The 26,374-nt window shown below is 41.3% G+C and overlaps 1 protein-coding gene across 11 annotated transcripts in view; it reads left to right on the plus strand.

The window, feature by feature from the left end:
- Window positions 1-25,896, plus strand: part of PLAG1 (PLAG1 zinc finger) — a 51,657-nt gene extending 25,761 nt beyond the window's left edge. For 2 of the 11 annotated variants that reach the window (XM_057736634.1, XM_057736632.1), the window contains exons 2-4: window positions 15,558-15,656; window positions 18,148-18,506; window positions 19,025-20,816. In XM_057736634.1, the coding sequence (XP_057592617.1) occupies window positions 18,265-18,506; window positions 19,025-20,282 (1,500 nt within the window). In that variant the 5' untranslated portion in view covers window positions 15,558-15,656; window positions 18,148-18,264 and the 3' untranslated portion in view covers window positions 20,283-20,816. Of the gene's footprint in view, window positions 1-7,953; window positions 8,059-15,048; window positions 15,139-15,557; window positions 15,657-18,147; window positions 18,507-18,780; window positions 18,872-19,024; window positions 20,817-24,144 lie in introns of those variants that run through there. The other 9 variants (XR_009053956.1, XR_009053957.1, XM_057736633.1 and 6 more) reach the window with 9 other exon arrangements.
- Window positions 25,897-26,374: the final 478 nt, after the last annotated feature.

The raw sequence follows: 26,374 nt of genomic DNA on the forward strand, positions 1-26,374 counted from the left end.
TAGAGCAGCGCCTTTGTGGTGTCAGCCTTAGCTCAGCACACATGGGACTCCATCTCCTCCGAGCCTCCCCTCCCTTCCTAATCCCTCCACCCGCCCGGCTCTGCAGGACAGCATTCAGTTCCCAAACCCTTGCCAACCCTGCTTCGGTTTCAGAACGAGGGGAGGGGGCGAATTCAAGATGCCGTGTGACAGGGACGTTCCCACACTGCAGCATTCACAGTGTGGAGTTTCAGTTTACTAAGTACTTGGGTAAAGTAGCTCTTCTCTCTGAACTGTAGTACTGTTTTCACAGGTGCTTTTTAATCTTTGCCCACCGTTCAGCCACAAGCAGGGGTCAGTCTCTCCCCAGGTGGTTCAGCAGTCACCTATTCCCCAAATTACTGTTTAGCTCAACAGGCAGGTGACTGCCCACTCCATGCAGATTGGTTTTATTTAATCTGTGATTCAGGATAATCTGCCCATGACCCCCACGAGACTGAAGCTACACCCCACCTCTGTCACAGAGATGGGAAGATCAGAAGTACACCGTTTCACCAGACGCCAGTTCCCGTGTGACTCTCTCATCACGTGTGACGGGGTAGTCTTCTTCACGTGGAGTCCTGCCCTTGTCTGTCCTTCAAGGATTCTGTTGGCTGTGATTCTGTGTAGGAGCCTGTGCCAGAAAAGGAAAAAAAAAGAAAAAAGAAAAAAGAACCCTTGTTTTTTAATTTTTTTTTTTTTTGAAAATTTCTTTATTTTATTGGCTGTGTTGGGTCTTCTTTGCTGCACACGGGCTTTCTCCAGTTGCGGCAAGCGGGAGCTACTCTTCCTTGTGGTGTGCAGGCTTCTCATTGCGGTGGCCTCTCTTGTTGCAGAGCACGGGCTCCAGGTGCGTGGGCTTCAGTAGTTGTGGCACATAGGCTCAATAGTTGTGGCTCACGGGCTTAGTTGCTCCACGGCATGTGGTATCTTCCTGGGTCAGGGATCGAACCTGTGTCCCCTGCATTGGCAGGCGGATTCTTACCCACTGTGCCACCTAGGAAGTCCAGAACCCTTATTTTCAAGTGCACATCAGCCATTTGGGGACACCACTTATTCCTGAGTCACCCACTGAATAGGAGGCTTTTACATCTTGGGCCCTCAGAGCCCTGCTAGAGACCTCAGGTACCTCACCTCAGGGAATTCTCCCAGGACCACACGGCATTCATTCCCATCCTGCACAGACACGAAATTGTCCAAAGTTACACTTAGATGAGGGTCCAGCAGGACTCAAACCCACTTCTGATTGTCAAAAAGCAAGTCCTGTGCCTCTGTGCCTGTGTTCCCCGTCCTCTGGGCTCTGAACCCACAGAAGGATTTGTGTTTGGAGCCCCCTCCAAGTCAGAGTTCTAGGAGCACTGGCTACAGCTACAGAAAGACACAGCCCCAGCAACACTTTCCTTACCCAAGTGGAGTGGGGAGAAGGTGCCACCCCAGGTCCTGGCTGAGGCTTCAAGAGAGGACCCTGAGGCCTCACACTGATGGGGTTAAACCCCTTTTTGTTAATTACCTGTCAGCAAACACTGCAAAGGCCTGAGTTTATAATTGAGGACGGTCACATTTCTTTTTTTTTTTTTAAACTTTTTATTTTATATTGGAGTATAGCCGCTTAACAGTGTTGTGATAGTTTCAGGTGCACAGCAAAGTGACTCAGCCATACATGTACATGTATCCATTCTCCCCCAGACTCTCCTTCTATCCAGGCTGCCACATAACATTGAGCAGAGTTCCTTGTGCTATACAGTAGGTCCTTGTTGGTTATCCATTTTAAATATAGCAGTGTGTACATGTCATTCCCAAACTGCCTAACTATCCTTTCCCCCCACCATCCTCCCTGGTGACCATAAGTTCGTTCTCCAAGTCTGTGAGTCTGTTTCTGATATGTAAATAAGTTCATTTGTATCGTTTCATATAAGCGATGTCATATGATATTTCTCTTTCTCTGTCTGACTTCACTCAGTATGACAATCTCTAGGTCCATCCATGTCACTGCAAATCGCATTCTTTCATTCTTTTTTTATGGCTGAGTAATATTCCATAGTATATATGTACCACATCTTCTTTAGCCATTCCTCTGTCGATGGACATTTAGGTTGCTTCCATGTCCTGGCTATTGTAAATAGTGCTGCAGTGAACATTGGGATGCATGTATTCTTTTGGACCATGTTTTTCTCCAGATATATGCCCAGGAGTAGGGTTGCATGATCAAGGTGACACTTCTTTTTAAAAAAATGCTAACCTACAAAAATTGATAGGAAAATCACCACTTAATTCCGTTTCAGAAAGCAACACAAGCACACAAAGGTTGCCTGTTTTCTGAATAATCTGAAAACGTGGCTGTGAATGGCAGTGGGGAGAGCACGTTATACAGGCACCTACATTTAGGATAATTTGTAAATCATGAGAATAATTTAAAACGTTCAGCCCTTGGTAACATGAGTCTACAGGACTCCTCCACCATCCCCGGCCTCGTTCTGTTTCTCTCACCCTTGGCTCCAAAAATAACCAATCGCCTGAACTTACCCAGACCCACCATGCAGCGTCTGACTCTCTGCCTGCCATCCCTGCCCACTCTTGGCCAGTACCTACTCAGTCTTCTGTTGTCTTGGCTCAACGGTCGCTTTATTTTTCTAATAAATTAAAGGCAGGTCTACCAGTCAGCACGACACTTCTTTCTTTTTAAGGCTACCGCTCATTAACGAGTTTAAAAGATCGGACACAGGCGGAATTGAGACTCTCCAGTGAGTTCTTCCTTTGGTATTTGATAAATGGAACCTGTCCCAGAACTATTTATTATTTGTAGGTCTCAGTTCCAGTCAGAGGGTATTCCTGGAGGCTTTAAATCATGGCGTGTGAGGTGCCAGTGTGTAAGGAACAGGTGAACCGCGCTGGCTTCCTCCAAGGGCGACAGCTGAGAATGCAGCTCTAAAAACTGCCTCGACATCTATCCTTTCTAGTAAGGGTTGAATGTGACCCTTACAGTTAAGCCAGTATCCCGCTTGTCTTTTTTTACCCCCCTCTGAATGGGGAGGAAAGATTTTAGTCATTTTGAGTCATAACCCTCATAAAGGATTTGGTTCATGAGTTTATCATTTCACAGAAAAGTGGGGGTTTTTTTTTCTGCAAACTTCCATAAATTCATATGAAGTTTTCTTTCTCTGCCTCATTAATGTTAACTTTCTCTCAGTATGAAAAATTTGACCTTTTCTATAGCTTCATTGAAGTATAAGTGGCATTTAATAAACTGCACACATTTGAAGTGTACATCTTGCCAGGTTGCGACATACATCCCTGAAACCATCACCATCGCCGACACAGTGAACATAACCGTCCTTCCCAGAAGTTTGCTCACGTCCCTTTGTGAGTGATGCCTCCCGACCCCACCCTGTCCCCAGTAACCAGTGAGCTGTTTCCTGTCACTATAGCTTCACTTGTATTCCTAAAATGGCATGTAAATGGACTCATGTAATATGTCCTCTTTCTCCTGCCTGACTTCTTTCACTCAGTGTGATTCTTTTGAGGTTCATCTGTGTTACCACGTGTATCAAGTAGTATATGCCTTCTCAGGGCTGGTTTATGTGAACCTACCACAGCTTGCTAATCCGTTCACACACGGATGGACATTTCGGTGGTACCTAGTTTTTTACTGCTACAAATAAGGCTGCTATGGATATGTATGTACAAGTCTTTGTATAGACATCTGTTCTCATGGCTCTTGGGTAAATACATAGGTGTGAAATGGCTGTGTCATATGCTGGGCACATACTTAACTTTTTAAGAAACTGCCAGGCTTTTAAAAAGTGATTGTACATTTTTACCTTCTTGCCAGTGGTACAAGTTCCATGTATCTCATACACTCACCAGCAGTCAGATGGTCAGTTGTTTTAATTGTAGTCATTCTGGTGCGTGGATAGCAGCATCCCCTTGTGGTGTGATTTGCATTTCCCTGATGATCAGCGATGGTGTGCATTTTTTAATGTGCTTACTTGTCATCCATATATCTTTACCGAGGAAATGTCGATTCAGATATTTTGCCCATTTTTTAATTGGGTTGTTTTATTGTTGAGTTTTGGAAGGTCTTTAGGTATCCTGAATACAGTTTTTCATCAGATACATGCTTAGCAGCATTTTTCTTCTAGTCTTCTAGTGGTTTGTCTTTTCCTTCTCTTAACATCATTTTCCAAAGAGCCATCTTAAAGTTTGATGGAATCTAATTTATCGATCTGTTATTTTACACACTATGCTTTTAGAGTTGTAGCCAAGGAATATTGACTTGCTGAATGTCACAAGCTTTTTAGCTCTGTTTCCTTTTAGAATTTTTATAGTTTTGGGCTTTACATTTGTGTACATGATCCATTTGTATATGGAATGAGGTGTGGATCCAAGTTATTTATTTATTTTTCTAGCACCATTATTGGAAAACCTTTTTTTTGGGGGGGTGTGAACTAATTTTTTTTCTAATTATAAAAGTAACACATTTGTTTAAAAAAAAAAAAAGAATCCGCCTGTCAATGCAGGGGACACGGGTTCGGGGAAAAAAAAAAGTAAGGCATTTGTAAAATACAGAAGAATATAAAGCCTGTATATTGCTAATTTTTTAGTAACTTACCAAGGTGCTTTTAAGGGTATTGTGGGGGAGTGGGGAAGAGTAGTTCTAAGTGTGTTCTTTACAAAATTGGAACCATGGTATATTCTATGTCCTGTTTTTAAAATTTTTAACATTATATCAGTGTTTAATCGTGTGATTTAATATTTTTTAAATGCATGGTTTTTAATGGCTGTATAGTTATTCTATCATATAGACATATGCTACTTTACCCCTTTTATTAGACATTATCAACTTTTATTCTTAAAACATGCTTTGAACATGCTTATATTTGAATCTTTGTTTCTTGTTTTTTTTTCCCTTACATTTTTAGAAATGAATTATCAGGCCAATATACACGTACACTTTAAAAGCTTTGGGACTTCCCCGGTGATCCAGTGGTTAAGAATCCGCCTTCCAGGGCAGGGGGCGCGGGTTCAATCCCTGGCCAGGGAGCTAAGATCCCACATGCGGCAGGGCAACTAAGCCCTCACGCTGCAACCAAGACCCAGCACAGCCAAAAAAATAAATAAATAAAAAATAAAAAAGCTTTGACTGTCTGTTTCCACAGCGTATTCCAGAAAAGTTTCAGTGGCTTACACTCCCAACAGCAATAACTGAGAAATATAATTTTTTAAATTAATTTTTAAATTACATTTTGAAGTATAGTTGATTTACAGTGTTATATTAGTTTCAGGTATATAACAGTGATTCAATATTTTTATAGATTATAATCCATTTCAAGTTATAAAATATTGATTATGGTCCCTGTGATGTACGTTACATCCTTGTATCTTACTAGAGAAATTTAGTTTTTTATGGCAAGTTTTGTTCATTTTTGTAAAAGTCTCAAGGATGCCCCTGGACAGCCCTCTCTTGTCCTCCGCAGCATCCCTCTAACCTTGGCCACGGTCCCCAGGGCAGCCCTCCTCCCACATCCTTCCCAGACGCACCCTCCTGCTTGGCTCTGTTGACACCGGCGAAGTTATGCAAAGTCCTCGCATCCCTTACCCCTTTTACCCAAAAAACCTTGCCCGGATGAGTGTCCTTCCCTCTTAGGTCTGTAATCACCTAGGACGAAGACCTCTCCGTTTTCTCGGGCAGGGTTTTGCCTTGCCTCCTGTTTCTCCCACCTCTTTATCCTCACAGCTCAGTGTTCTCTGCTGTCTCCCACCCGGCACCCCGACCTCGCCTCTAACCCCCGCCCGACCAGTCTTCTCCTCCTCCAGCTCGAAGCTCTTTCTTCCTCACTGGAAGTCCTTTCCGGTCCCTCCCCTGGCATCCACACTGAGGTGTGGCCCCTCCTGGCCCCACCCTGCCCCACATCTTTTCTTATGGAAGTTTGGTGCTTTCGTTTCTAAGGGGTGGACTCTTGTGCAGGAACTACAGGGTGCTTCTGGAACTCTTAGCAGCTTTGTCTTTTTGTGGGTTTTGCCACCTTTTCCTCCCTTCTCAAAGCTCTGCCTGCCACTCCCCCTATAGATGGCCTAGTTTGGTCCTGTCACAGGGGTCAGGAGGCTCCACCGGGAGCCAACCAGTCACTCACTTGACTCTGAGTGAGAGGAAGTGACTCCACCATCTGTCCTGTTTCTTCCAACCCCTTTGTTATCAGTCGGGCACACAGGTGGCCTCTCTCTGGGAAGGGCTTCCTTCTTGTTGCTGGTTCTCAGCTGTGGGCTTTGCGCTGGTCCAGCACCATCTCCTGCATCCCATTGAACAAGCATCCCTGCCCCTCCCCCCCACCTCCCCAGTACTTGTTCTCAGTACCGTGGATACCTTCTGTGTCTCACACTTACCTCTCATCACTCATACGTGAGTGTAAGGGTCCCTGCCCTGGGGCTCCGCTGCACTTCTCTCATCTGAACCCTTACGACGTCTGTAACTACACTACACTCCAGCCAGGGTCATCTTGGACTCTGTATAATCCTCAGTGGTGACCTATGAGTCCTGGCCAACTGGCGTGCTCCCCACACCCTTCCTCTGCTTCTTTATTGTACGTTCTTCAAGCAAAAGTCCATAGGATTCTTTTCCTTTTCTGACCTTCGATGTTACTTGTTTATACCATATAACATTGCTTTTGCTGTCAATTTGTCACTCTAACACCACCTTACGGCGCTTTTGTTGTTGTTGTTGATGGGGGCCATTTTTTAAAGTCTTTTTTTGAATTTGTTACAATATTGCTTCTGATTCATGTTTTGGTCTTTTTGCTGTGAGGCATGTGGGATCTTAGCTCCCCCACCAGAGATCGAGCTCACACCCCCTGCATTGGAAGGTGAAGTCTTAACCACTGGACCACCAGGAAGTCCAGGGCAGATTTTATTTTATTTTATTATTATTTTTATTTCATTTCATTTCATTTCATTTCATTCCATTTCAGTCACACTGCTTGCCTTGACATAAGGTGTCTTTCCTGCAGCTCGTATGCACTTGAGAACAGGGGTCCAGTGTGTTTGCATCCCCAGTGATTCAGATTGGTGCCATGTGTGATAGATGCTGGTAACCGCTATTACGTCTGGGTCAGCTGTTTGCCTTAATAGAGGGGTGGTCATGTGTGGCTTTGCACTGACCCTGGGTCCAGGGAAGTGAAGCAGGTGTTTCTGTGTGCAGCTCCTGGTGCCCCTTTCTCTCCTGGTGAGCTTCCGTAGGTGTAGGTCTTTATCACCTGCACAACGTAATAAGGAAGCTCAGGACACGCGACACATGGGGTACTTCAGAACTCGTTTTGGGTTTTTCTTTGTGTTGAAGATGGACTTGCCACCTGCGAATTCACTTTAGAGCCAATGGCAGCTCCTCTTGAAGAGCAACGCAGCAGCTGGGCCATCACCCTTCTCCTCGTTCTGCCTGATTTTGGGGCGCGTGCGGTTTGCACCCCTCCCTGTGAACACACAGCCTGAGGGACACACTCATCCAGCAGGGTTTCTCCCTCACCTGTTGTTCAGAACAAAACATACACCTCAAGAGGTTTTTCTCCAAACCGCGTTACAGAGAAAATCGTGGATGTGTTTAGAATATAAATGAAGAAAATAAGCAGCAGTTTTGAGAAATGGCAGCGAACTTGGAATCATATTTTACGGAATAAAAACACAAACAGCGTAGATAATTTCATTGTGATGCAGGGGGGACTTATATAAATTTAGGGATATTGATTTATTTACTTTTCATTTTTCAATGTGCTATAAATATTGTATTTGCTTCACATTTGTTCCGAACAGAATTTGAGATTTTCCAGTAAAGTATAAAGATACGAATAAGTGGTAATGAATGAAAAGGAAAAACACTTTGGTTCATATGCCATTAGCCAAGCTGGTGTGACTTTTGGAATTTCAAACTAACTCTTCTTTTCTTTTTAGGTTGCCTCTTGGTGCTGCCTTGACCGTACTTGGCACCCAGAATGCTTCATTCTGTGATGGTCTATTAATAAGGTTGCCTTGCTAGCATTTGGAGCAGGGCCCCAGGTAGGTGGCTTTTATCATTATATGGCATGGCTTTCAAAGTGATCGCTTATTCCAGTTTCTAAACAATATAAGATACGCCATTAAAAGCTTTGAAAAGCCTGCCACATAATAAGCATGCCACTTACTATTTTAAGGTCCATCAAAACATATCACGTTCAACAGGACTTCGTTAATAGTTACGATGTACTGGAAGGATTGGAATCCTGGCCTCAAGCAGTTTTTCCTTACCTTGTGCATGAAACACAGAGCCGCTGTAAAAGCTTATCTGTCCACGTTCCCCACATTGCCTGCAGATAAACTCTTAAGCTCTTCCTTCTCTGAGTCTTGCCCAGAGTGATGGAGTATCCAGTGGTACCACTGTATCTCTTTCTGTCCACTAGGAAGGCTCTGGTTAACTCTGGGCAGGGGGGCTTGCAGTGCTGACTGGGATGCAGCAGATGCTAGGATAAGGACCTCGGTGGGACAGCAGCAGTTTGCTGGCCTTGTCGGAAAGAAGACAACTCAGGCTTCCAGATTTCCCAACCTGTAGGTGCAGCTCAGTGGCACGGAATCAAGGTGTAGCGATACTTGGAAATTCAGGCGCACTTGGATTTGGTACCAGGTAAGTCTGTCAGCAAGACCTCAAACACAGGATGGAGGTTCAGGGGCCCGGATCCTCAGCCCTAAGACGGGAAGAACACAGATGGCCATGCCGAGGGCCAGAGGATGGGCTCCAGGCCCCGAACTCCACCAACGGCAGGCGGGCCGAGCCCTGGGAGAGGAGGACACGGCCGGAGACTGAGAGCCAGGCAGGGTCTCACAGTGCACAGGGACAGAGCTCTGAGCAGACGAAAGGCCTGCAAACCGATCTGGCAGAAGTTCTCTAATCTCAGCACGCTATGAAGATCAAGTCAGAGTAAACTTTTAGCCTTTTGTGTGTTGTAAATATTTTCCAATTATATATGAAGATGTTAATGGTTTTTTAGTGTTAACGGGTTATGGATTTTTTCTTTTTTTATCTTGTTTCTACACTTGCTTGTAATGGAGCTGTTGTTGAGCAGTTAGAAAAAAACAATTTGTCATTGTTTTTACTTAGCCAACTCCATTTATACAGATTCTCTCCTTTTTTATTTCTCATATCTGTAATTAGTCAAAATTTTCTCTGACATTTTCAGTTGCCATCCCCCCATTTAATATCACAGGAAGAACATCCTCTTTAAAAATTTTTGAACTGTACTTTGTTCCTTTTCCTTTCCCGTAAAACCATTCATTTCCCAACAATAAATCATAACGAGTACAAGTTCCACGTGCTCACCGAGCTGTGGAGTAGAATGTTTGACAGCAGAAACGTTCTGAAAATCCAGGCCCGCTGCGTGCCGCCCAGGGGTGCCTCCCTGCCCATCGGGCCCCCGAGGGCCTGTGAGTGGACGCGGCCACGACCCCCCAGCTCTTGACACCACCGCCTCCCAGTGGCTGCAGTGCTCTCTAGGTTTCCACCCCTGCGCCGGAACTAATGACTTCATTCTGTAGGGTTTGTCTTCTCAGCTTGCCTTTAAACTCATTTGAAGTTTCAGGAACCCCAAGACGCGTTTACCTGCTGGCTTGGATTCCTGAAATTCCTTAAAGGGACTATGGTGTGTTCCACAAATAGTCCTGCAGTGTCCGCCACATGCCCGGGCACCGTCCACCTGCAAGGATGTGGGGGTGATTGATAGTCTCCCTGCAGATGAGTTTACAGTGCCGGTGGAGAGACAGGTCATTTCAACAAGAGTTTTACAATCTATGTTAGAGGTAAAAAGCTCAGAGAGGTACAGTTCTGAAAAACTTCACTCTGAAAAAAGTCTATCTTTGCTTAAGTAAAATCGGTCAAGGAATGTAATTATCAGGTCTTTTCTAATTGTGACAGCTGGGGGAGGGCACGGGTCCCCTAACTTGACAGTCTTGCCCAGAGCAGATCCCATTCGCCTTCAGCTTTGTAGGAATCAGTAGAAGTGGTTTTGCCCTGGGCAGTCACAGGGGCAGGGCTCAGGGAGAACAGGACACTCAGAGAGCCTTCCCTGGGTGTGGGTTGCATTGTCCTTACGTTGCCTAGTGCTCCTGAGGATTTTACACACACACACACACACACACACACACACACAACATTTATGCCTTGTCGGGTACCACAGCACAAGCCTACATTTAAAGTGCACTTGACTTTGAGATGGCTTAAAACTAATTCTCTGCATGAGCTTTTGTAACTAAGTGAAACTTTCTTTCCTCATCCCTTCTGTTGTAAAGTGTACTGTTTCTGCCTCCCATCTGAGTTATAGACAGTACAGACAGATTCAGCACGCGTGCTTGGGGAGGTCAGACCTGAAGCCTGGACGGTGCTGTATTTGTCGTCTTAACAGCACTAGGCAGTTAACTGTCTGTGAACGGAGACATGCCTTCCAAATGTTTGGGGGTCCTTCAGTGTGAACATTTTTATAGTTGGTGTCAAGCATTTTTCTTGTGGCCCCAGGAATTTAAGGGGTCATTGGTAAGAAAAACATAAAAACAATTCATCATAATTTGGGACACATGCAGTTTTCAGATTGAGCTGACTGTGAGCTGCCTACTTTATAACCCTAGCCTGAGCACCAGTATTTTGGAAATGCTTTATCTACAAGGAAAAAGAAAGAAAGAAAGAAAATCTCTAAAAATAGTTAAACTTATGATTAAGCAATCTTACTTTGTATTCAGATGTAACTGATTCCTTGCGCTTGCGCGCGTGCTCTCTCTCTCTCTCTGGCATCATTTCGTTTGCACCACTCTGCTCTCATTTACAGTTTGCAAATACTAATTGCCCATGTGAAGAGAATGAAAATACGCCGGGATGCCACCCATCTGTAGTTTTTAGGTTTTTTTATTTTGATACGAATATACAACCATAGGAGGAAAAATCTCCCACATAGGAGTGACAATGAAATGCTAACTTCTAAGTTACGGATCCTTAAAAGAGCTTGTAAAAGAGAAGAAAAAGTTTTTTAACCTAACATGACATTTTCGCTCCATAAAATAATTAACCCAGAAAAACATTTCTGAACTGAAGATGAAATTTATTTGAATAGTCCCTCTTCATCAGATTGTCTGTCTGTTCTTCTGGGGCCTCTAGAAAATGAAATAAAGAGCCACACCCAGGTTCCAGGTGGCCCCCCAAAGGAACATCCTCGTCCTGCAAACAAGAGAACCGACGCTGGGATTTGTTGGTTCCACTTTGGAATTCGTTGACTTTTTCCTCTTGGTTCCTAAAAACAAATAGGTCTGCTATTCCTTTCACTTCTCTGTTGGCTTTCAGTATTTATATATTAAATAGAAGCCTTTCTAAATATCATAAGGCTAAATTGCGTGGTAAATTTCCAAAGGGTTGTCCTAGAACTGCATTTTAGTGCATTGCTCAAAGTTGAAAATGTCACATACAGTAATTCCAAAAAGGCATCCTTATAGGTGATTGATAGTAGTTAACAACATCTACCATGGGCAAGTAAGTTCTGTAGTTTCCAGTATCTGGGTGTACAGTGAGTCATTTGGGTACCTAGTTACAAGTTGGACGGTCCGGTCCAGCGCAGCCCCATCTCTGCCTTGTCTCCTGCTTCTGGGCAGGCGCCCTGCTCCTTCCTGTCCTCTCGGCATCCGCAGCCTCTCTAACCACCTAACCTGCCAGCCAGCTTCCTGTTCCATGCCAGGCGTGGACGCAGGCTCCAGGCATGTTTGCACTTGAGAAGTTTTAATTAGGAACAGGGACCAAATTGATATTAGACACTTGTACTGATTGATTCCTGAGCAGTAAGGTCAATCAAGGAATGCTCATTTTCTAAAACAAAACGAGTATTTCCGACAGCCTTTACTGCAGTTACTATTGTTTTAATCTAAGCTCTTACAAGTAGCTGTTAAGTTTAGAAAGTCCCTTTCTAGTGGCTTATTTAGTGTGTTGGACCAAATTCTCTCCACGCTGTATTATTTCTTACGTGACATAGATATATGTGTTCTGCCCTGTGTCTACTGTGGAGATTGAGCCTGTACTTCACCTCCTTGATGGAAAGCCCTTGTCCTGCTTTAATTGTTTTTATTCACTCAGCAAAAATGTTACTTCCTTTTATGGGAAATACCAGTGAATAAAACTAACACAGCTCCTGCCCCAATGCTGCCTACAGTCTATTTTTAATTCTGTCTTAGATTTTTATACTTGCAAGATATTTTTTTTTATTATTCTTAATAAGTGATTTTACAGACTGACAAAAATTGAATGCTCTAAAAATTTCCACATTACCGTACAGGATCAAAGAAGTGTTCTAAGTATGCTGTTGCCCTTTAGAATGGACTTCAGTTATGTTATCTTGTTAATAATTTCTTTCACATTATTCAAAGCTTTATTATGTTTTAAACACGTGAATTAAAGTGTTAACTACTGGTAAATTTCCTTTTGCAACCCACCTGTTTACTATATATGAAAAACATGTTTTAAGCAAATGTTGACATTTTCTGAATTGTTTACTAATGGTGTTTTATGATTAGCATAAAGGAGAATAAAGCTTTGATTATGATAGCATTTGACCCTAATTAGCAAAGTGTATGCTTGGCTTTTAACTTAAATATGAAAGAATTATTGATGCAGGTAAGTGTAAAAATCCACAGCTCTTTGAGAAATGACTATCAGAACTGTGAAGTGTAAAATACAGAAATAGTATTAATTCAGGCCTGTTCTTTTGCCAGCATCCTCGTAGGAATTCGTTTTGGTGGACCCTCTGATGTGTGATTCGTTTTGCTTGTTAGTCTTCTGCGTGAGTCACGGTTTGAGAATGTGAAATGCAGGGAAATGATGAACCTGTGTGTGTGCACGCACTGTATTCCCTTTAATTATGGTTTCTGTGCAAAGTTGCCCTAGGAAAGAACATCTGTTCTGGTACCAGCGAAAACTGGGTGGGTATTCTGAAGAGTGTTACCTCATCTTAGGGCAATTCGAAATGGGTACACGTACATTTTCTACCTTGCTTCATGATTCTTTAAATCAAGACAGAGAACTTTAATTATTTGAAAAAGCATAATAACCAATCTTTGATACGTAAAAAAGAAAAACTGGAGTACAAATTGTTACAGACTCATCAGAAGAGTAGTCACAAAGCTTTGTAAAAGTTGTTCTTAAGAGCATAAAAGAGAATACACAGGTAATTTTAGTTGACATTTTAGTTAGGATTCCATGAATGGAAACAGTGTATTTATATTATACCAAGCTAAATAATAATGAACTATATCTAAACGGCTCCTGGTTTCCTTTGTTTGGGGAAATAATTAGCCACTCATAAGAACTCAAAATAATTAGGCTGAATTTATAAGGGAAATTAACCATGACTTTGGAATTATGTTTGTGATAAAATGAATGAAAATGATGTCTATTTATTATTTTATTTCAGGCCATAAAATATGTAACTGGGGTAATTTGTAGACTATTGTAACATTTCAAATCACCATACGTATACTTCTAAACTGTACTGAAATATTTTGACTCTAAAGGATTTTTATTATAAACGCCATTGAACAGTAAGCATAAATAAAATTTTTATGGATGTATTTGAGATGCAATAAAATTTATATTGGTCGGGGAAAAAAGAAAAAAATGTAAATTTGTTGTTCACTAGTCAACTTTGGTTTTAGATTTTTTTTTTCTGCCCAAATCACTACCCACTGAGACCGATATACTAGTTATTTTAACTGCTATTTAAAGTACTTAAAATTTACTTTACAGACTATCCTTATTTAAAAGAAGCTTTTAAAATCTTAAATGTGTTTCTGTCTGGGGATCGTATTGGCAGAGCTCTGATAGAGAAATAGGCACTGTCTCCTATTCTTGCTGTTTAAGTGCAGTGACAGGTTTATCCTCTTGCGAATTGGTTTGCCAACTTGCACTTCCCCTAGAATGCAGTAGAATAAGAGTGACGTAGGGCACTAGCCCCTTCTTGACCACGTATGTGCTGTCGAGGTGTTCAGCTTCTCTGGGCCTCTCACCTTAAAAGGGATATGGTGATACAAACATCCACCTCTCAGGTCACTTGAATTCCAGGGAGGTAACAAAGATGAAAACACCCTCCACTTGTAAGGTATTTATATTATCAAAATAACATAATGCGCGAAATAGGCTCTCATATTCTTAATTACCCTACCAAAAACTCAGTATGTGCTGTGGGGGCAAGTAAGTATTTACAAAGTTAATTTTATTATTTTGCAGTTTTGATGTGCAGAATTCAGTTCTTCCATTTATGCATGTCCTGTGCTTTACCAAAACATGGAGCTTTTGCTTTAACTTTTTAAACATCCTTTATTAGTCTGAATTTTTATTTTTCTTGTCTTTTAAACTATGAGAATAATGCTGCTTCAGATACACCCTTAGTATTTTTGCAACGATGCTTGAATGCTCTCTCTTAAATATTTGATTTGCACATCACCAAATTTTTAAAGTATGTGAAAATTTGATTTCAGGGGAAATTAATTAGATTTGTGTTTCGAATGTTAAATAAGATTATTTTCATTTAACCTGTCATTGGTGAATCTTATTCTGACTATTCTATTGATATTATCCCTCTCAAGTTCTCATCATCATGATTTCTGAACAGTCATCTTTAAAATATGTGGGGTTTACTACTCTGTACTCTATAGATAATTCTGTTCTTTCCGCTTTTTGACCATTATTCCTTTCACATTTTACTTGTACAATCAAGAATTATGAGCAGATTTTTTTTCTATGCGCGTTCTTAGCCTGCTGAGGATCATGCTACTGATAGGCATTTTTAAGATATTTTAAGATTTTTCAACAATGATCTCTTAAAACTGAATGATGCTTTCTTCCTGACACCCCTTATCCTGTCGCAAACCTATATTTAACTTCCCTTGCATGCTTTTGAAATCTAAGGAGTGTAGAGTTATTGCTACACTTCGGGCGTGCTTGCAGCATTCTGAGCAATAAATTGGCGTGTATCACAGGTAACACAAGTGTAGCTCAGAGAAGCCCATGTTGCACAAGCACGTGCAGCATGAGCCTGGCAGGCGCTCTCCTCCGGAGGCTGCTGTGCTGTGGTCAGGCTACAGGTGCGCTCTCCCGGAGAGAGAACTGAGCTCGTCTCTTCCCGAGTATTATTTAGCTTAATGAAAACTTGATCCGTTTGGTTTACCAGTAGTAACCCTAATATTCATTTCTCTCAGTAGGCGAGTTAGGTTTAAAAAATTAAATTGAATTTGGGAAAGAAGTGGGGAGTCATTCAGCATCACCAAATGCCATTTATCTAGGTAATACTGTTTTACTTTTTGTTTCTGCCTTAATTTGGTCATGTAAATGTGCTTTGAACTAATAAAGATTTGCAGTTGGTGAAAATTAATGCATGACTCTTCAGCAGAGTACGGAATGAAAGCATGTGTCATGAAATTGCCATTCTTTGATCCTGTATTTCCCACCACTTACGGACTGGTTCCATTTAGAGTGTAGTCCATTCTTATTTTTTGTCTCATAGATTGGCCAAAATGGGAAGGACTGGATTCCGCTCTCTTCCACGAAGAGTCAATGGGACTGGCTAAGATCAAGGTCTGAGGCTTTTTCCATCTGTCATCAGGTACGCATTGAACAAAAATGATGATAGTTCTATGCATGTATCTTTAAAGTATTTGATTGATATGAATATTACAAATTTGGATTTTTATTCAATGTTGAGCTCACAACTTTATGCTTATCCTGTACTTTTTAAATGCACCTATAAGTAATTTGAATTTTGTAATATGTTGAGATAAAAGAGTTTGTTAGCCATGAAAAAATTTCAGCTGGTCTTAGAAAAGTGTAATATTTGAAATCTGCAATTCTTCATTGCTCAGTCTGTACATGCAAAGAAACAGAATTCATTCCTCCACATTGAGTGTCACCCATTTTCATATGATCAAATGTTTGTTGTTTCATGGTGCACTTTTAGTACATTTTTTTCAGTAACTTAGAAGTTGTTATTTTTCTCAACTGGAATTCTCTGCCCAATTATGGTTGGGTCTCATAACACAATAATGGCAAACTATGGCCAGTTTTTGACATATTTTCAGATATTAGCTATATATAGGAATTTAGATACTTTGCATTCCATGTTGATTTTACACTAGACAATTTTATCAGCTTGTTTCCCACAGTGTTCTAAATAGGTGCACAAAAGCATCATGTTAGGAAATCAGGCAATCAGAATTACTCTTTTTTTCCTGCTTTGGCAGAATGCTTTATACCAATTTACAGTGTCATTACTGGTTACAGCAGAATAGCTCTTTAGATATTTCTGAGAGAGGCAGAGAAGCTCTCTCTTGAATGAAAATATAACAGGAAAAGAACAAGTCCTTGAGATTCAGAAAAATTTAAAACCAGAGGGAACATATCGTGTTAGCAGTAGTAACGTCAGTTACATTAATTGTATTAATGTCACTTTTAAACCGCAAAGGAGATTTAGGCAGTTTGGACAGCGTGAAGGAAGGCCTTGCCCCCGTATCTGTCTACCGAAGAAGAAAGACTGTGTGAACCAGACACCAATTAACTTACCCGTATGCTTTACACTTAGTCAGATGAGTGGGTAATTGCTATACTTTGCCTGTTTAGTGACAGCCTCTACATCAAAATACAATAGGATCTATTGTAATGTACACTTAATTTTACAAAAATGTAGGTTAAATTTGGAGCTCCTGCAAAAGTATAACTGGAATGTTCAAAAGTGAAGTCATCCATCTAACTCGTGAGGGCATGTGTCAGTCTGGTGCCAAAACACAAGGATGCAAAGAACTTGGTTTTCATTGTTTTCTGAATAGATCATAGGATGAGAAATCCAATTGATTAGTAGCTGATAATAGGCTTTTAGCCACATGCCAATTTTCAATTTAAAATCAGATCTTTTTCAGAGAGGTGGCTGGTATTAGTTCTGTGTCTCTTAAAAACACAGTACCTTGCTAAAAACTAGCATTCAATGAACCTTGAGGAATCAGTTACCTTTTTTTATATCAATTGGATCTTTGGGGAGTTGGTTTCTTCCTCTGAGAAATACAGTTGATAATATTTACTATTGCACCAATTTTCAAAGGTTTCGATCACTGTACGTTTCTGTTTAGGTAGACATACTCTTTGCCGTACAACATACACATTTCCTTCTTTCTCGGTGCACCACTAATGAACTGGAGCTCTGACACACATGTTACAACCTGACACGCCTCTACACTGACACGTCCCCGCACAGGTATTGTGCCCTGAGCCACACGGGTCGCAGGTGCGTCAGAGACTGTCCCCCAGCTCTGGCTCATCCACTCACCTCAGGTGCCCAGCGAACAGCATCATCTTCTGTGACGTGAGAAATGGTGGGGAAAACCACGTCAGCCAGATCACTGCTTCCCCCCAAGGGACAAGGAGCCAGGCTCCTCATCTGCTGTAACCAGAAGGCTTTACCATGTCGAGAATGCAGATTTGTTACGAAGGCAAGTCACTTCTGCTCTTGACTCAGAAACCCCTCTGCATGGGATGACACGGGTGTAAAGAATCAGGTTTCAGTTTGGACCATGCGTTCAACTCTCTCAGGCCTCTGGTGTCTGTGCCTTGAGTTCTCCTTCCCTGGCCTAAATGGTTCACAAGGTGCCTGAAAGAGTTTTTGGTTGGTGATCTCTATCTTCCTATAACACAGGGCGTGATTACCCAGCTTGCACAAGTTAAAATAATTTTTAAATATTAAAATATTTGCAGAAACATGTTTACATTCTTAGTGAGAGTTACGTCCTCTAGTCCCTTGTAAAAAGTGAAGCTTTAACAGTTCCACTTTTAGTGGCACGTCTCCATGGTTCCTGAGAGTTCCCTACTGCTTTCCCTGAGCACGTTTGTCAGGTGGGATTTCAGGGGATCTGTGAACTGTTCATTCTGAGCAATGCGTTACTATGTGTTTTGACAAATATAAAGACGCCTACAGATATTACATTAGACCAGCTGAATCCATTTTATGGTTTCTTTTTTTTTTTTTTTAATTCAAAAGCATCACATAGCAAGTAAAACTTTTAAAAATTAAATCTAGTTACAAACTAGTTGTTTCTTATTTTTTTTTCCAGTCCCTTTTTGCTTTCTTTTACGACCACATGAAACTTGAGAAGCCACCTAAAGCTAAATCATTTAGTGGAGTTGGGCAGTTCCCAAGTGTCCAACAAGAAGGCCTGCTTTAGGCTGCGATGGCCACTGTCATTCCTGGTGATTTGTCAGAAGTAAGAGATACCCAGAAAGTCCCTTCAGGGAAACGTAAGCGTGGTGAAACCAAACCAAGAAAAAACTTTCCTTGCCAACTGTGTGACAAGGCCTTTAACAGTGTTGAGAAATTAAAGGTCCACTCCTACTCTCACACAGGAGAGAGGCCCTACAAGTGCATACAACAAGACTGCACGAAAGCCTTTGTTTCTAAGTACAAATTACAAAGGTATTAAACTCTATTTGTCTTTCAGATTCTATTTTCTATTATGTTGGCCAGCTGAAGCCACTGTAAACGTATATATTTGTATCCACATCTTTCCGCTGATTTGCAGAGAGAAATGTTAAGTAGATTAGACGTTGGCTAGTTTTAGCATTCTAAGTCACAGACTTTTATGTGTTAGTGTTTTTGGATTTTTTTTTTAATGCAATGCTTAATGAGAGTAGCATTTCCGTTTGTACAAAGAAATTGCAAGAAAAGGGTGTGGACGTTAACGTGAGTATATTCAGCCTTGCTCATTTACGTTTGTGATCGCTAAACACCAGCGAAAACTAGCGTGGCGACTTAGACAGCTGCAGCTGTGCAGTGTTTAGGTGCGTTAACTACCCTTGTAGCACATGCCTATTAAGTTAAAGAGTGTCCAAGCCGAGGGAAGTTCTGGGTTAGCCTAGCAGCTTAGCTTCCATGTGAGCAGTGAGGTCAGGCTGTTTTTGTCGCGATGCTGATAGAGTATGTCTGTGTTCAAGGCACATGGCTACGCACTCTCCCGAGAAAACCCACAAGTGTAACTATTGTGAGAAAATGTTTCACCGGAAGGACCACCTGAAGAATCACCTCCACACGCACGACCCCAACAAAGAGACGTTCAAGTGCGAAGAGTGCGGCAAGAACTACAACACCAAGCTCGGGTTCAAGCGGCACCTGGCCTTGCACGCGGCCACAAGCGGCGACCTCACCTGCAAGGTCTGCCTGCAGACGTTCGAGAGCACAGGTGTGCTGCTGGAGCACCTGAAGTCCCACGCGGGCAAGTCGTCGGGGGGCGTGAAGGAGAAGAAGCACCAGTGCGAGCACTGTGACCGCCGCTTCTACACACGCAAGGACGTGCGCAGACACATGGTGGTGCACACGGGAAGGAAGGACTTCCTCTGCCAGTACTGCGCACAGAGGTTCGGGCGCAAGGACCACCTGACGCGGCACATGAAGAAGAGCCACAACCAGGAGCTCCTGAAGGTCAAGACGGAGCCCGTGGACTTCCTGGATCCCTTCACCTGCAACGTGTCCGTGCCCATCAAGGACGAGCTCCTCCCGGTGATGTCCTTACCTTCCAGCGAGCTGCTGTCGAAGCCCTTCGCCAACACGCTGCAGCTGAACCTCTACAACACTCCGTTCCAGCCCATGCAGAGCTCGGGCCCCGCCCACCAGATGATCACAACTCTGCCTCTGGGCATGACGTGCCCCATAGACATGGATGCTGTCCACCCCTCTCACCACCTGTCCTTCAAGTGCCCGTTCAGTTCTACCTCATACGCGATTTCCATCCCCGACAAAGAACAGCCGTTGAAGGGGGAGATCGAGAGCTACCTGATGGAGCTGCAGGGCGGCGCGCCCTCCTCTTCCCAGGAGTCGCAGGCATCGTCCTCCAAACTAGGGCTGGAGCCGCAGATCGGGCCCCTGGATGATGGCGCAGGGGACCTCTCCCTGTCAAAGAGCTCCATTTCTATCAGTGACCCCCTGAACACACCAGCATTGGATTTTTCTCAGCTGTTCAATTTCATACCATTAAACGGTCCTCCCTATAACCCGCTGTCTGTGGGGAGCCTGGGGATGAGCTACTCCCAGGAGGAGGCTCATCCTTCTGTGTCTCAGCTCCCTCCGCAGACCCAGGATCTTCCAGACCCTGCGAGCACCATAGGTCTGGGCTCTCTGCACTCACTGTCAGCAGCTTTCACCAGCAGTTTAAGCACAAGCACAACCCTGCCACGTTTCCATCAAGCTTTTCAGTAGGATTTCACGTGCGGGTCCATTGCAGAAACGTATGTGTAGCCCTGCCTTAGATGACCATTTTTATTTTAGTGCCTACTTTAAGACAGTATAAAAATTTCTGCTTCTGTATAGTACCAATTTTCATTAAGCCAGTATAAACTAGAAACTAGCTTTTTAAATGAGCTTTGGAACCGTTCGTGTTCAGTTATGTTTACCTGGGTATTTTGTCCTGATCACTGCCAATTGTCGTATTTTAAGATGACTTCTCATATAGGAAAGCCATTATTAGTAAAGTCTTACAAATCCCATGTTCAAATTACTGTTAGATCTTAAATTTTTCATTTTTGTCCAATAACAATGGCTCTACCTTTTGACATTTGGCTCATTAAAAAATTTTGCAGTAGAATGTCAGTTTTCTAAAATGTATATGAATGACCTGAGAGTTTTAAATTTTTTACTAGCCTCTAAATGGATGATTTATCAGATGCTTCACGTGAATTAAGAATCTGGTCTGGGGACATGACATATGTTTCTTAGATATACCATCACTTCAGGTCAGTATATTTTGAAGACTTGCTATTGTCTGGCTCAAATGTTTGCCGTCTTTATTATGCACATATGAGGAAAACAAAACCGAAACGCAGAGCACCAGTATTTGTAGCAAAAAGAGACTCCTAGTAAGGTGACACGGCATTCCATGTTCCTTAAGAGTTGGCCTTAAATTAGCGCACAGGATGCTGGCCACGTTTCATACTTCTTTGTCTCTTTCCGTTCAATTCATACTTGTAGTGTGTGGCATCGGTCTCTAGATGGACCTCTTTCATCTTTTCCATCTTTCACGGCCAGAGGGTAGGTGACACAGCCAGCAGTTTTCCTTAGATTGTCAGAGCACCGTTGGTCCAGAGTCCAGAGCCGTTGGGGAATGTGGGGGTCGGGGTGGGGAATGTCTCAGCTTCTAGGGTGAGAGACCCTAGGCAGGGACACGGATGTGAGGCCTGCGGCCCCGCCTCAGAACTTATCTGGGGATCACGTCCCCTGTGGCCAGGGTGGAAACGAGACCCTTGAGGAGCGAAGTCAAAGCATATCGCTTTCATCGCTTCTTAGAAGCTGAGTTTGATACAGTTTTCTTTCCCTAAGCGCCAAAAGCAGAAAACAAAACGACAGCCCTGCTCCCACGGCAGCGTTCTTATTCAGTGTTAATTCATCTTTCCTTGCTATTTTCGGATGGAGACTTTAAAGTTAAATGCATTCAAAAACTATTTGAGGAATGACCACAAAGTCTTAAGCGACTAAAAATATATACAGTCAAACCCCACGTTTACACGCCCCTGGGAAATGGGAGGAGCATTGCAAATAAGCTGAATTTGTAGAGGGAGGGAGAAGAGTAAAGCAGAACAAGCACTCTCTTAGTAAATGTGAAAAGAACAATCAAGAAAGTTGTGGTCAATGAATATAGTCACCACAGGCTTTCCTCATGTTAGGCAACCAGCGTATCTTCTCAAAGGTCGAATTATTCTTCTATTTTTCTGATAGTCAGTTGAGGCATCAACCTGAGAAACATATCTGTTAAGCACTTGTTAACACCTTATTTGGGGACCCTGTCTGTTGGGGCGGGTATGAGGAGGGAGGGTTTATAAAAGAGTATATATCTCTTTAAGAAAAAGAGAGGAAAATATTTCTGAGCACTCATAAGCCCTATGTGGAAGCCTCTTTTCCCTTTTATAGGGCAAATTATCACTGCAGATTTCGATGTTTACCAAGAATTTCTAAAAATGAGTGCGGATTACTGAATATAATACATTATTTAAAATATTGGGGAGTAGTATAATTTGTGGAGAGATGTAAATTGTAATAATGTACATGGGGGTTTCACTATATATATTATATATATGTATACACACACACGTATCGCACTTCATAGAATCAAAGTTGCTCTCTTAAGGAGCTTTGGCTCCTGATATTTTATCATGCTCCTATTTTTTTTTTTAAATCCTAGGAGCTGTAGTTTTTATACGTATGTATTTAAATTTTATTATTAAAAGTTACATTTATTAAAAAAGTGTGTTCCAAAGGCATTAAAATTATATATGTTAATAAGGAAATACATTTTTAAATTTTTCAAACCGCTCCTAAGCTTTTGATTAGGAGAATATTTGCTCTGAAAGTAGGCTTTTAGCTCTGCTTTATTTACTGCCTCCTTTAGTTTCTATGAAACAGATTGCTTACTTAAATCATTAGTTGAATGATTAGTGTTCAATATTGCTTTAATCACCATTGGGAAAAAAAAAAAAGAAAGAAATTTGGTGACAGAGCACAAATAAGTAGAAAACCTATTTTTAAATAGAAATCACAAATACAAGTGTAGAAGCACTACTTTATTTTGTCTAAAATTTGCTTAAAGTCAGATTAACGAACTGAGACGTTGGCCTTAGTAGGCTGTATTTCACTGCTAATAAAAAAAATGTAGAAGGGAGTACCAGGATTTATTAAATACAGCGTTTTGGAAATGGGGAATGGCGCCATGCAGGTATATATATTTTTAGCCTAATTCTCGCCCTGTGTGGAATTCAAATACAGGGAGGTACATCTTCCAGGGCACCAGTGCTGAAATTGTGGACTCGTATTTTCATATGTACACCCCTTTGCTCGTTGCTACCCCACAGACTTAAAATAACACTTCCAAGTAAGAGGGAATTCAACTAATTTGTTTTTTAAGTTGACTGTCGCGGTCACTAAACCCTGTTTGAGAGAATCTCTATTAAACATGAGGCAGACTCATTTATTTTAATTGCACAATGGTCTGACAAGGCTGTAACACCGAACTGGCTCTTTTTTTTTCCCCCTAAAAAAAATTTTAAAAATTGAAGAAAAAAAAATTGACACTTACTCTTACGTCAACTGGATGTGATTAAACATAATTGTTGCCAATGCTGTTTTCATTCTCCAGCGGCCAGAATCATCATCCTTGAAAGTTCTAGTAGTGCCTTTGCTTGGTTTAAAAATAAGTAAATAAATAAAAGGGATTATCATTAAGTACAAATATTTCACTTTAGAATTTGGACCTCAGACAAGATATTGAACCTCATTCAGTTTGACCTTCCACATGTTTGTAGAAACTAGATCACCAGACACAGAAGCACGAGCGTGGAAGGATCTTGACGCCGTAAGCAATATTCTCCACCTACGGACGCACGTATCATCTTTACAGCTTTTGGTCACTGTTCCAGCGTGCATGTTAAAGTCCTATTACCAGGCTCCGTGTTTCAGAACCTCAGTTGTCCTGGCTGATCACGCACGACTCTTTGTGCAGCTTTTTAATTTCATGTAGTGTTTCTTCCAAGCTATGTATTTTTGCCTGTTTGTTGCCCGTGCTTTATCACTCTTCGTCCCTTGCGGAGTATAGTGACCTATTGTGTTAATTGGGACAGTAGCGGTTTTTAAAAACCATATACTGACTGAAACATGAGCCAGAGCTGACTGCTTTATGAAGCTGATAATGAATGTTAAAGACTACATATGTTCAGGATCATTCACCTAGTAAGCAATACACGTATATAGGCCAATATTTTTTTAAAAAATAGAGCTTGGTCAACCTCTATACTACACATATAACAAGATATAGCACTTTCAAAACGAATCTAAACCTTTACAGAAACTTTCTTATAGGTTATGCCTTTTATTTTAAGACTTATTATAATTTGTTTCAAGTGCCATTAGGTGATATATATGTAGGCCTTTGATATATAATGCTTTGTGTTCAGAAATGGTAGATGGTATTTTAAACAGGTACATTTTTACAGTGTTTTCTTATCAATTTGCTGTATTGCACAGAATCAGTGTGTGTCTTTTCATAAGGTTTTACAATGGTTTATTTTTTTACAAGGTTTACGTGTCTCAAAACACACTGTCTTCCCAGTATGTAAATTAAAGAAAACAAATACCAGTTCACCCAAGTTGCTTCTAGCCTACTGAGGTCCACGTGACGTTGGAGGAGAGCTTTAGATATTGAGCATTCTTCATTAGCAATGGCAGGCTGTTATCTCTGAGAAATGAGTGCCTATGTGGACCGTGTCTTGTTTTTCTCACGCTGCGTCGGCAGCTGTGTCTACCACACAGATAGTCTGCCGTGATGCCACAGACCCACAGAGGTTGTGTAGTTCTGTGCTGGGAACCCGCACAGAGCTCCTTTTCAATCGTACACATTGAGACAATAGTACCCACAATGGTAAAGGCACGCTCCGATCACCCCCAGGTCCTTCTACAACGTTGTCAACCCTCTGAGGATGGAAGGCAGTGTCTTTTGAAAAGTTATCTAGCTTAGAAATGACAGGACTATTGCTAATGTATAAAACACTTCGTTGTATAAGCTTCAGTGGTACAGATGAACCAGAATGAATGTGTATCTTCTCAGAAACACTCCTTCAATCTTCTGTTGGACATGCTGCTAATGTAACTTGGGATACAACTCTTCATGGTGCTACAAACTTCTCTCATTCAGTCGTACTTTTTTTAATCCATAGGAAAAAAGAACGGACTACGTTAGGTGTAAAGGTGTACAATATATTTTTATACTGTGACTTCATTTGTCTTTAACAAGACTTTTACACCACCCATCACAATGTATTCATGTGCACTTGCAAAAGGAAATCTTGGACGTGCAAATGTTACCAGAACAAACCCAGCTTTGTCCACAGGGTGACTGTAACTCAGAACGAAACGTGGGCTTTATAATATGGTGTGGAGTGAAGAACATGCTGTATGTTACTAACAGCCCTTTGAATTTAACAAAAACTGGGAATCCCTTTGGAAGTGGATTGCATCATGCCTGAACGTAAGCTGGACTGCTGAAATGGTATTTTTAGCTGATGAAAAAAGTGTTTGGACTAGTACTCTAAAAATGTTCTAATGATACAGTTTTGAGTCAAAATAGAAAAGAAAAACTCTGCATTCCAGGCTGAATTTTGTATATTTTTATTGCATTTAAAATTGCTATTCTGTGATTTTTGGGAAATCAAGTGGCTTATCATGTATATCATGTACTTAAAATGTATTCACAAACTACTGTTGTATTTGTATAAAATATAGACAAAGATCGTATTTTCTGTGTGTGTATAAGCTCTGTAAAATAGCAATCACGTTATGAAGCTGCAGTGATACTACATTTTAAACATCCACATCCAAAGAAGCAGGCTATTTATTGTCCAGTTACCCAGATATAAAATATTAATTTGCTGCTAATTAAACAATAGTACTGCAGCTTCTTGTGGCCTACAGTGTTATGTTTGCTGTAAGAAAAAGATATGTGAACTCCACAAAATATATGAATAAAAATTATAGAATGGCTTTAGACAATGTAGATCTTCCTGAAATTTTAATAGATGATAAATTTCTATTTGGTATAACATTTTTTTCCCTTTGAATTTTAAATATTTTCTTATTTGATAAATATAAGATTCTAATAGCTGCCTCTAGGACAATACGTGGTTGTTGAAATGTAAAGTTCTAGGGTTTCTTTTGTTTTGTTTTAAAACTTCTGTACCTTTAAAGGAAGGATAGAAATTGTAAATAAAAAAATCAAAACATCATGCATCAAAACTTTAATCCAGGTAAGAATTCAAAAAAAGAATCCCCAAAAGGCTATTGGAATGTATAAATTGATCATGTTTCTTGTTCACTTGAGATAAAATTGGCATTCAGCATTCCTTTAACGCTTACTGTCTGTCAGTCGTGTAAATTATCTTTTTAGAAGTTCCCTTTGGGCTACGTGTCTAAAATTTTGCTGAAAACCCTCCCTTGACAATTCATCTGGACCAAAATGAGCGCACAAATGTCATTTCATCTAAAACTCATCAGTTAAACAGTAATGCAGCTTCAAAAGAGAGATTAATTCTGAAAATTCAGTTAATAATCTGGCCAGGAACCAATTGTAGAAATAATTTTTTTTTTTTTTTGGTATCTCATAGTGCCTGTTTCAGTATGATAGGAAAAATTCCTTCATTACCTTTGCCTTTCCTGTCTTAAGGCTCTCTGCATACAGAGAGGTAAGGAAAATGCACAGTGACCCCAGATTTTGAGTTCCTCTTTACATGTACTTAATTCCAGCAAATCTAAGA

The sequence above is a fragment of the Hippopotamus amphibius genome, chromosome 5 (genome assembly GCF_030028045.1).
Source record: "Hippopotamus amphibius kiboko isolate mHipAmp2 chromosome 5, mHipAmp2.hap2, whole genome shotgun sequence".
NCBI lineage: Eukaryota > Metazoa > Chordata > Mammalia > Artiodactyla > Hippopotamidae > Hippopotamus > Hippopotamus amphibius.